We start from the raw sequence: 11,993 nt of genomic DNA, 5'->3' as shown, positions 1-11,993 counted from the left end.
GTGTAAAACCTAGTAGTACTACTGATTTCTCTGAGAGTGGGGCAGATATATATTATTACTGTGTAAAACCTAGCAGTACTACTGATTTCTCTGAGAGTGAGGCAGATATATATTATTACTGTGTAAAACCTAGTAGTACTACTGATTTCTCTGAGAGTGAGGCAGATATATATTATTACTGTGTAAAACCTAGTAGTACTACTGATTTCTCTGAGAGTGAGGCAGATATATATTATTACTGTGTAAAACCTAGTAGTACTACTGATTTCTCTGAGAGTGAGGCAGATATATATTATTACTGTGTAAAACCTAGTAGTACTACTGATTTCTCTGAGAGTGAGGCAGATATATATTATTACTGTGTAAAACCTAGTAGTACTACTGATTTCTCTGAGAGTGAGGCAGATATATATTATTACTGTGTAAAACCTAGTAGTACTACTGATTTCTCTGAGAGTGAGGCAGATATATATTATTACTGTGTAAAACCTAGTAGTACTACTGATTTCTCTGAGAGTGAGGCAGATATATATTATTACTGTGTAAAACCTAGCAGTACTACTGATTTCTCTGAGAGTGAGGCAGATATATATTATTACTGTGTAAAACCTAGTAGTACTACTGATTTCTCTGAGAGTGAGGCAGATATATATTATTACTGTGTAAAACCTAGTAGTACTACTGATTTCTCTGAGAGTGAGGCAGATATATATTATTACTGTGTAAAACCTAGTAGTACTACTGATTTCTCTGAGAGTGAGGCAGATATATATTATTACTGTGTAAAACCTAGTAGTACTACTGATTTCTCTGAGAGTGAGGCAGATATATATTATTACTGTGTAAAACCTAGTAGTACTACTGATTTCTCTGAGAGTGAGGCAGATATATATTATTACTGTGTAAAACCTAGTAGTACTACTGATTTCTCTGAGAGTGAGGCAGATATATATTATTACTGTGTAAAACCTAGTAGTACTACTGATTTCTCTGAGAGTGAGGCAGATATATACCATTTAGCAAAATAAAACGATTATTTGTGTCTGAAATGAAACAAGTTATTTAAAACTAAACACGTCTGTCATTGAACAACCGCGTGAGTGATTTAGATCGTGAAGAAACACACCAATCTCGTTCATAATTTCTATAAATAATAAAAGCTAATTTACCAACACTTCTGAAAATGGATAGAAGGCGTTTTGGAATGAAACTCGTCAATTACTACGTCACACATTGAGTGTTCAGATTTGTTATTTTTATAAACTGTCTTATTTTTATTCGTTTTTTATAATGAAAGGACATTCAATGTGGTGAACGTTTGCTTTAGACAAGGGCGGGACAGTAAGCTCCATCATAAAATACATTTATAGAATAACGTTTTGGAATAATATGTCTTCTTCGTTGTACTTTTCTCTCAATGTTTTCACATTCAGAATGAATGCTTGTGTCTACTTGCCCCCAAAAGGAATTATATGCAGTTTATTGTCTGTCACAAGGGAGACGTTCGTGTCTATATTGGAACCGCAGTGCTCACCGTTAACGACATGGTCCTCAGCTGTATTTAATGAGTGCTTCGTGCCGGTTAATGTTTGATCATGTTGCCCTTGGAAATACGTATGAATTTACGTTTTGGTACGCCCTGTCCATGGTGCTGAAACACAGAGGATGGATGATATCACGTGGACATACTGTAGGCCTGTTGCTTTCAGTATCTGGTAATCAACTTAATAACCCTGGCATTTTATAATTTACTTGATCTGTAAAAGAACTCTCACTTCCGTGCTGATACTATGGCTGCGTAATTGTGTAATTTCTATGGTTAATTGAGCACGATTAATTAACGTCATGAGGAGCCTTTCATTGCAAAAGAAAGTTCTGGACTGTGTGTTGGGGGGACCGGGGGACGACGACATTGCATTCACTCGGAAATGCTCCACACTCAAAGCCTTGCCTTGTGCTTTTTAACAGAAAGGAGAGAACTGACGTGCCCACCGGAGAGATGTTATAGAACATAGCACCCTGCAGGCTTTTACCACCCACGTACTTTCCATGTGAATCTGTCCATAAATGGTCATCCTACCTATTTGATATGAAGCTTTGTAGTTCTGTTGATGGAGAATGGCGCTTGCAACGCCAGGCTAGTTGTTTCGATACCTGGGACCACCCACATGTAACATTTATGCACGCATGAATGTAAGTCGCTCTGGATTCCATTTAAAGCGTCTGTTAAATGGAATTTATATATATATATATATATATATATATATATATATATATATATATATATATAGCCAATAGCTATAAAGAGTTAATTGTTTGATATCGATCACTTGTGTAAAATTGTCTTTGATGTTTTTTAACTTAGCAGAAGCCCAAAGCGAGATTCAACTAAGTGTAAAATGATAGGCTAACTAAAATATCACAACACAACTCATATTAATATGATAATATATTTTTTATTATTTCACAGTACACAAATAAAATCTACATTTACACAGTTGGCTCAACTGGTCCAGCCAGTAGCCTAAAGCAGAGTATAACTCTTGACATAGTGGTTATATATTGTAATACTACAATATGTGTATTGTACTGAGAAGTCCCTCAATTCATTGAATTTGACACTTCTCTATGGGTTTGCTCCGTTTAGTGGGGCTGGGGCCCATTACCAGCTGTAGGTCGCTGTTAAAGCTGGGGCGGCGGGCCAGTGGGTAAACCGCACCGCAAGGCGCGTTTGGAACCAACGCACGGCTCCGTCTGCCGCAACGGCTTCTGCTGGTGCTCAGCGCCTGGTAGGTACGTATGGAGATCTCGCGGTGCTGCGACGGACGCGTCTCGGTAGGGAGACCGCCTAGCTTGACAAGGGCTTGGAACATCTCTTCTAGACTGGTACTGTCTTTGGCTGATGTCTCGAAGAGCGCCGTGTCCTCCCCAAGAGCTCGGAACATCTCCGGACGACTGATGACCCTCTCCGCCTCTAAGTCCACTTTGTTGCCGCATATCACTATGGGAACCCGGGCATTCTCTTTGAGCTTCATCAGCTTGGTCTTGGCTGCTATTATCTCTTTGCGCAGTGTGTACACCTCTTTGAAGGAGTCTCTGTCATCCACACTGAACACCAGGAGAAATATGTCACCTGTTGTAGAGAAGAGTACAGATTTAGTGATTTAATTCAATGCAACAACTAATTAGATCTATAACCGGTCAAAAGCCTATACACTCATAACCTACACACCTGTCAGTATGGACAGCCTCCGTCTGGCGGGGAAGTCTCTCTCCTTCGCTGCGTCCAGGATATCAATCTGATAGGTTTCTCCTCGGATCTGGTACAACTTCCTGTGGAAGTCTTCTGCCGTGGGATCGTACTGTTCCTCGAACCCGCCGCGCAGGAACCGCCTGAGAATGTTCGTCTTGCCCACTCTGGGTGCGCCGAGTACTACAACGCGCCGGCAGTTACGGGGCTTGGTGAGGCGCATCTCCTCCAGTGGCGCGGTGCATGCAGTCTGATCCGGGAGGGTCAACGTCGCTAGCGGGTCGAAGGATCTTCTTTTGGGGAACATTTCCGAGGATGTAGGCTGAGTGGTCCCCGTGCTGGAAGACCGGACCACCCTCGTCTTCTTGTCCGTGTGTCTCCAGTGCTCAGTGACCGTTTTAAAGATCCCTTTACTCGCCTTGGTCATGCTCGAGACCTTTTTGTATCGCATGAGGATTGTAGGTGATTGACAGTTGACACCTGTGACTTTAACATTGGGAAGCTGGTTGGAAATCGTTTGTTCAACATTATCGTCCATGTTGAGCTGGATCTGTGGATGCCCGGCAGTTGCGCAAGAGCTGAACGTGTCGGCGGTGCCATCAACGGAAAGGTAGACTACTTTCTCTGCTGTGTTCACCTCCATGTTCCTTCCAGGCACGGGGATCATCCGGGGTGTCTGTTGTTACAGGTCTGTTACACCTGTTGCTTCACCATGTGATGCGTTGCAGTGGAGCGTTGCAGTGTGCGGAGAGGAGCGTCGGCGCGGGTATTTATAGAGTATGGCTGGGCAGATTGGTTTCTACGTCATTAGAGAGAATCATCACATCGCGTTAACACTCCGCTCCTTTTATGGTAGTTTCATAGAAATATCTGTAATCATGTGATATCAGTCAAGTGTAGGCTATAGCCTTCCAATTCACATGTCAGGGAAACACATAGCTAAGGAGGATGGAGCACAGCTAGAGAGGGAGCACAGCTAGAGATGGAGATGGAGCACAGCTAGAGAGGGAGCACAACTAGAGATGGAGATGGAGCACAGCTAGAGAGGGAGCACAGCTAGAGATGGAGATGGAGCACAGCTAGAGAGGGAGCACAGCTAGAGATGGAGATGGAGCACAGCTAGAGAGGGAGAACAGCTAGAGAGGGAGCACAGCTAGAGAGGGAGATGGAGCACAGCTAGAGAGGGAGAACAGCTAGAGATGGAGATGGAGCACAGCTAGAGATGGAGCACAGCTAGAGATGGAGCACAGCTAGAGATGGAGCACAGCTAGAGAGGGAGATGGAGTACAGCTAGAGATGGAGCACAGCTAGAGGTGGAGCACAGCTAGAGATGGAGCACAGCTAGAGATGGAGCACAGCTAGAGGTGGAGTACAGCTAGAGATGGAGCACAGCTAGAGGTGGAGCACAGCTAGAGATGGAGCACAGCTAGAGAGGGAGCACAGCTAGAGATGGAGCACAGCTAGAGATGGAGCACAGCTAGAGATGGAGAACAGCTAGAGATGGAGATGGAGCACAGCTAGAGATGGAGCACAGCTAGAGATGGAGCACAGCTAGAGAGGGAGCACAGCTAGAGATGGAGCACAGCTAGAGATGGAGCACAGCTAGAGATGGAGAACAGCTAGAGATGGAGATGGAGCACAGCTAGAGAGGGAGCACAGCTAGAGAGGGAGCACAGCTAGAGATGGAGCACAGCTAGAGATGGAGCACAGCTAGAGAGGGAGCACAGCTAGAGATGGAGATGGAGAACAGCTAGAGATGGAGATGGAGCACAGCTAGAGATGGAGATGGAGAACAGCTAGAGATGGAGATGAAGCACAGCTAGAGATGGAGCACAGCTAGAGAGGGAGCACAGCTAGAGATGGAGCACAGCTAGAGAGGGAGCACAGCTAGAGATGGAGCACAGCTAGAGAGGGAGAACAGCTAGAGATGGAGCACAGCTAGAGAGGGAGAACAGCTAGAGATGGAGCACAGCTAGAGAGGGAGAACAGCTAGAGAGGGAGATGGAGCACAGCTAGAGAGGGAGCACGGCTAGAGAGGGAGATGGAGCACAGCTAGAGAGGGAGCACAGCTAGAGATGGAGATGGAGCACAGCTAGAGAGGGAGCACAGCTAGAGAGGGAGTACAGCTAGAGAGGGAGCACAGCTAGAGATGGAGCACAGCTAGAGAGGGAGCACAGCTAGAGATGGAGATGGAGCACAGCTAGAGAGGGAGTACAGCTAGAGAGGGAGCACAGCTAGAGAGGGAGCACAGCTAGAGAGGGAGCACAGCTAGAGATGGAGATGGAGCACAGCTAGAGATGGAGATGGAGATGGAGGGCAGCTAGAGAAGGAGATGGAGCACAGCTAGAGATGGAGATGGAGCACAGCTAGAGAGGGAGCACAGCTAAAGATGGAGATGGAGCACAGCTAGAGATGGAGCACAGCTAGAGAGGGAGCACGGCTAGAGAGGGAGCACAGCTAGAGAGGGAGCACGGCTAGAGATGGAGCACGGCTAGAGATGGAGATGGAGCACAGCTAGAGAGGGAGCACGGCTAGAGATGGAGCATGGCTAGAGATGGAGATGGAGCACAGCTAGAGAGGGAGCACGGCTAGAGAGGGAGCACAGCTAGAGAGGGAGCATGGCTAGAGATGGAGCACGGCTAGAGAGGGAGCATGGCTAGAGATGGAGATGGAGCACAGCTAGAGAGGGAGCACGGCTAGAGATGGAGCACGGCTAGAGATGGAGCATGGCTAGAGATGGAGCACAGCTAGAGATGGAGCACAGCTAGAGAGGGAGCACAGCTAGAGATGGAGATGGAGCACAGCTAGAGAGGGAGTACAGCTAGAGAGGGAGCACAGCTAGAGAGGGAGCACAGCTAGAGAGGGAGCACAGCTAGAGAGGGAGAACAGCTAGAGATGGAGCACAGCTAGAGAGGGAGAACAGCTAGAGATGGAGCACAGCTAGAGAGGGAGAACAGCTAGAGAGGGAGATGGAGCACAGCTAGAGAGGGAGCACAGCTAGAGATGGAGATGGAGCACAGCTAGAGAGGGAGCACAGCTAGAGAGGGAGTACAGCTAGAGAGGGAGCACAGCTAGAGATGGAGCACAGCTAGAGATGGAGCACAGCTAGAGAGGGAGCACAGCTAGAGATGGAGATGGAGCACAGCTAGAGAGGGAGTACAGCTAGAGAGGGAGCACAGCTAGAGAGGGAGCACAGCTAGAGAGGGAGCACAGCTAGAGATGGAGATGGAGCACAGCTAGAGATGGAGATGGAGATGGAGGGCAGCTAGAGAAGGAGATGGAGCACAGCTAGAGATGGAGATGGAGCACAGCTAGAGAGGGAGCACAGCTAAAGATGGAGATGGAGCACAGCTAGAGATGGAGCACAGCTAGAGAGGGAGCACGGCTAGAGAGGGAGCACAGCTAGAGAGGGAGCACGGCTAGAGATGGAGCACGGCTAGAGATGGAGATGGAGCACAGCTAGAGAGGGAGCACGGCTAGAGATGGAGCATGGCTAGAGATGGAGATGGAGCACAGCTAGAGAGGGAGCACGGCTAGAGAGGGAGCACAGCTAGAGAGGGAGCATGGCTAGAGATGGAGCACGGCTAGAGAGGGAGCATGGCTAGAGATGGAGATGGAGCACAGCTAGAGAGGGAGCACGGCTAGAGATGGAGCACGGCTAGAGATGGAGCATGGCTAGAGATGTAGATGGAGCACAGCTAGAGAGGGAGCACAGCTAGAGAGGGAGAACAGCTAGAGATGGAGCACAGCTAGAGATGGAGCACAGCTAGAGATGGAGCACAGCTAGAGATGGAGCACAGCTAGATATGGAGCACGGCTAGAGAGGGAGAACAGCTAGAGAGGGAGCACAGCTAGAGAGGGAGAACAGCTAGATATGGAGCACGGCTAGAGAGGGAGAACAGCTAGAGAGGGAGATGGAGCACAGCTAGAGATGGAGCACAGCTAGAGAGGGAGAACAGCTAGAGATGGAGATGGAGCACAGCTAGAGAGGGAGCACAGCTAGAGATGGAGCACAGCTAGAGATGGAGCACAGCTAGATATGGAGCACAGCTAGAGAGGGAGAACAGCTAGATATGGAGCACGGCTAGAGATGGAGCACAGCTAGAGATGGAGTATAGTTAGGTTTTTTGGGGGGTATAATTAGGGGTATATGGGGTATAATTAGGGTATATGGGGTATATTTAGAGGTATATGGGGTGTAATTAGGGGTATATGTGGTATAATTAGGCGTTTATGGGGTATAGTTAGGGGTATATGAGGTATAATTAGGGGTATACGGTGTGTAATTAGGGGTATGTGGGGTGTAATTAGGGGTATATGGGGTGTAATTAGGGGTATATGGGGTATAATTAGGGGTATAGGGGGTATAGTTAGGGGTATATGGGGTGTAATTAGGGGTATATGGGGTATAATTAGGGGTATAGGGGGTATAGTTAGGGGTATGTGGGGTGTAATTAGGGGTATATGGGGTGTAATTAGGGATATATGTGGTGTAATTAGGGGTATATGGGGTATAATTAGGGGTATAGGGGGTATAATTAGGGGTATGTGGGGTGTAATTAGGGGTATATGGGGTGTAATTAGGGGTATATGGGGTATAATTAGGGGTATAGGGGGTATAGTTAGGGGTATGTGGGGTGTAATTAGGGGTATATGGGGTGTAATTAGGGATATATGTGGTGTAATTAGGGGTATATGGGGTATAGTTAGGGGTATATGGGGTATATTTAGAGGTATATGGGGTATATTTAGACATTAGATTTTGGCTATTTCTGGACATCCGATGAGACGTGGGCGATGGGACCCCCCTGGCCCTGTTCTCCCCTCTCTCTGTAATAATGTGCAGGCTCTCTACCCACATCATCCAGCTAGGTAGTCATCATGGGTCCTGGGGGCTCACGCGTAGGTGGGGAATGTTTCTGGAGAAAAGTGACAGATCATCATTCACCATGTGCACACAGGCATTGTGTTTCTCCTGTATGGTACACTGCAGTAACAGGCATAGTGTTTCCCCTGTATGGTACACTGCAGTAAACAGGCATTGTGTTTCTCCTGTATGGTACACTGCAGTAACAGGCATAGTGTTTCCCCTGTATGGTACACTGTAGTAACAGGCATTGTGTTTTCCCTGTATGGTACACTAGTATACTGCAGTAACAGGCATAGTGTTTCCCCTGTATGGTACACTGCAGTAACAGGCATTGTGTTTCTCCTGTATGGTACACTGCAGTAACAGGCATTGTGTTTCTCCTGTATGGTACACTGCAGTAACAGGCATTGTGTTTCTCCTGTATGGTACACTGCAGTAAACAGGCATTGTGTTTCTCCTGTATGGTACACTGCAGTAACAGGCATAGTGTTTCCCTGTATGGTACACTGCAGTAACAGGCATAGTGTTTCCCTGTATGGTACACTGCAGTAACAGGCATAGTAATGATTATCTGTGAAGTCCCAGGATCAGAGTCCCACCCAGCAGTAAAGGATCAGTGTCCCACCCAGCAGTAAAGGATCAGTGTCCCACCCAGCAGTAAAGGATCCGTGTCCCACCCAGCAGTAAAGGATCAGAGTCCCACCCAGCAGTAAAGGATCAGAGTCCCACCCAGCAGTAAAGGATCAGAGTCCCACCCAGCAGTAAAGGATCAGAGTCCCACCCAGCAGTAAAGGATCAGTGTCCCACCCAGCAGTAAAGGATCAGAGTCCCACCCAGCAGTAAAGGATCAGTGTCCCACCCAGCAGCAAAGGATCCGTGTCCCACCCAGCAGTAAAGGATCAGAGTCCCACCCAGCAGTAAAGGATCAGAGTCCCACCCAGCAGTAAAGGATCAGAGTCCCACCCAGCAGTAAAGGATCCGTGTCCCACCCAGCAGTAAAGGATCAGTGTCCCACCCAGCAGTAAAGGATCAGAGTCCCACCCAGCAGTAAAGGATCAGTGTCCCACCCAGCAGTAAAGGATCCGTGTCCCACCCAGCAGTAAAGGATCAGAGTCCCACCCAGCAGTAAAGGATCAGAGTCCCACCCAGCAGTAAAGGATCAGTGTCCAACCCAGCAGTAAAGGATCAGTGTCCCACCCAGCAGTAAAGGATCCGTGTCCCACCCAGCAGTAAAGGATCAGTGTCCCACCCAGCAGTAAAAGATCAGTGTCCCACCCAGCAGTAAAGGATCAGCGTCCCATGCAGCAGTAAAGGATCAGTGTCCCACCCAGCAGTAAAGGATCAGTGTCCCAAAAAGCAGTAAAGGATCAGTGTCCCACCCAGTAGCAAAGGATCAGTGTCCCACCTAGTAGTAAAGGATCAGTGTCCCACCCAGCAGTAAAGGATCAGTGTCCCACCCAGCAGTAAAGGATCAGAGTCCCACCCAGCAGTAAAGGATCAGTGTCCCACCCAGCAGTAAAGGATCAGTGTCCCACCCAGCAGTAAAGGATCAGTGTCCCACCCAGCAGTAAAGGATCAGTGTCCCAAGATGCAGTAAAGGATCAGTGTTTAATGCAGCAGTAAAGGATCAGTGTTTAATGCAGCATTAAAGGATCAGTGTTTAATGCAGCAGTAAATGATCAGTGTCCCATGCAGTAGTAAAGGATCAGTGTCCCATGCTGCAGTAAAGGATCAGTGTCCCAAGATGCAGTAAAGGATCAGTGTTTAATGCTGCAGCAAAGGATCAGTGTTTAATGCTGCAGTAAAGGATCAGTGTCCCAAGATGCAGTAAAGGATCAGTGTTTAATGCAGCAGTAAAGGATCAGTGTCCCATGCAGCAGTAAAGGATCAGTGTTTAATGCAGCATTAAAGGATCAGTGTTTAATGCTGCAGTAAAGGATCAGTGTCCCATGCTGCAGTAAAGGATCAGTGTTTAATGCAGCAGTAAATGATCAGTGTCAAATCAAATCAAATCAAATCAAATTTATTTATATAGCCCTTCGTACATCAGCTGATATCTCAAAGTGCTGTACAGAAACCCAGCCTAAAACCCCAAACAGCAAGCAATGCAGGTGTAGAAGCACGGTGGCTAGGAAAAACTCCCTAGAAAGGCCAATACCTAGGAAGAAACCTAGAGAGGAACCAGGCTATGTGGGGTGGCCAGTCCTCTTCTGGCTGTGCCGGGTGGAGATTATAACAGAACATGGCCAAGATGTTCAAATGTTCATGAATGACCAGCATGGTCGAATAATAATAAGGCAGAACAGTTGAAACTAGAGCAGCAGCACAGTCAGGTGGAAGTTGAAACTGGAGCAGCAGCATGGCCAGGTGGACTGGGGACAGCAAGGAGTCATCATGTCAGGTAGTCCTGGGGCATGGTCCTAGGGCTCAGGTCCTCCGAGAGAGAGAAAGAAAGAGAGAAGGAGAGAATTAGAGAACGCACACTTAGATTCACACAGGACACCGAATAGGACAGGAGAAGTACTCCAGATATAACAAACTGAACCCAGCCCCCCGACACATAAACTACTGCAGCATAAATACTGGAGGCTGAGACAGGAGGGGTCAGGAGACACTGTGGCCCCATCCGAGGACACCCCCGGACAGGGCCAAACAGGAAGCAGCATGTCCCATGCAGTAGTAAAGGATCAGTGTCCCAAGATGCAGTAAAGGATCAGTGTTTAATGCAGCAGTAAAGGATCAGTGTCCCATGCAGTAGTAAAGGATCAGTGTTTAATGCTGCAGTAAAGGATCAGTGTCCCACCCAGCAGTAAAGGATCAGTGTTTAATGCAGCAGTAAAGGATCAGTGTTTAATGCTGCAGTAAAGGATCAGTGTTTAATGCTGCAGTAAAGGATCAGTGTTTAATGCTGCAGTAAAGGATCAGTGTTTAATGCTGCAGTAAAGGAACAGTGTTTAATGCAGTAGTAAAGGATCAGTGTTTAATGCAGCAGTAAAGGATCAGTGTTTAATGCTGCAGTAAAGGATCAGTGTCCCATGCTGCAGTAAAGGATCAGTGTTTAATGCTGCAGTAAAGGATCAGTGTCCCATGCAGCAGTAAAGGATCAGTGTTTAATGCTGCAGTAAAGGATCAGTGTTTAATGCTGCAGTAAAGGATCAGTGTTTAATGCTGCAGTAAAGGATCAGTGTTTAATGCAGTAGTAAAGGATCAGTGTTTAATGCAGCAGTAAAGGATCAGTGTTTAATGCTGCAGTAAAGGATCAGTGTCCCACCCAGCAGTAAAGGATCAGTGTTTAATGCAGCAGTAAAGGATCCGTGTCCCACCCAGCAGTAAAGGATCAGAGTCCCACCCAGCAGTAAAGGATCAGAGCCCACCCAGCAGTAAAGGATCAGTGTCCCACCCAGCAGTAAAGGATCCGTGTCCCACCCAGCAGTAAAGGATCAGAGTCCCACCCAGCAGTAAAGGATCAGAGTCCCACCCAGCAGTAAAAGATCAGTGTCCAACCCAGCAGTAAAGGATCAGTGTCCCACCCAGCAGTAAAGGATCCGTGTCCCACCCAGCAGTAAAGGATCAGTGTCCCACCCAGCAGTAAAAGATCAGTGTCCCACCCAGCAGTAAAGGATCAGTGTCCCATGCAGCAGTAAAGGATCGGTGTCCCACCCAGCAGTAAAGGATCAGTGTCCCACCCAGCAGTAAAGGATCAGTGTCCCACCCAGTAGTAAAGGATCAGTGTCCCACCCAGTAGTAAAGGATCAGTGTCCCACCCAGCAGTAAAGGATCAGTGTCCCACCCAGCAGTAAAGGATCAGAGTCCCACCCAGCAGTAAAGGATCAGTGTCCCACCCAGCAGTAAAGGATCAGTGTCCAACCCAGC

At 47.4% G+C, this 11,993-nt stretch overlaps 1 protein-coding gene across 1 annotated transcript; it reads right to left on the bottom strand.

Annotated features, from left to right (window-relative positions):
* Nucleotides 1-2,436: 2,436 nt before the first annotated feature.
* LOC116359974 (dexamethasone-induced Ras-related protein 1) lies at nucleotides 2,437-4,016 on the bottom strand. The gene is made up of 2 exons (XM_031814240.1): nucleotides 3,233-4,016; nucleotides 2,437-3,133 (listed from the first exon to the last, which is right to left on the bottom strand). The coding sequence occupies exons 1-2, from the start codon at nucleotides 3,915-3,917 to the stop codon at nucleotides 2,607-2,609; spliced, it is 1,212 nt and encodes a 403-aa protein (XP_031670100.1). The 5' UTR covers nucleotides 3,918-4,016; the 3' UTR covers nucleotides 2,437-2,606.
* Nucleotides 4,017-11,993: the final 7,977 nt, after the last annotated feature.

This window comes from Oncorhynchus kisutch, unplaced genomic scaffold (assembly GCF_002021735.2).
Source record: "Oncorhynchus kisutch isolate 150728-3 unplaced genomic scaffold, Okis_V2 Okis06b-Okis10b_hom, whole genome shotgun sequence".
NCBI classification, from domain to species: Eukaryota; Metazoa; Chordata; class Actinopteri; order Salmoniformes; family Salmonidae; genus Oncorhynchus; species Oncorhynchus kisutch.
This window is presented reverse-complemented; position numbering and strand designations above follow the sequence as displayed.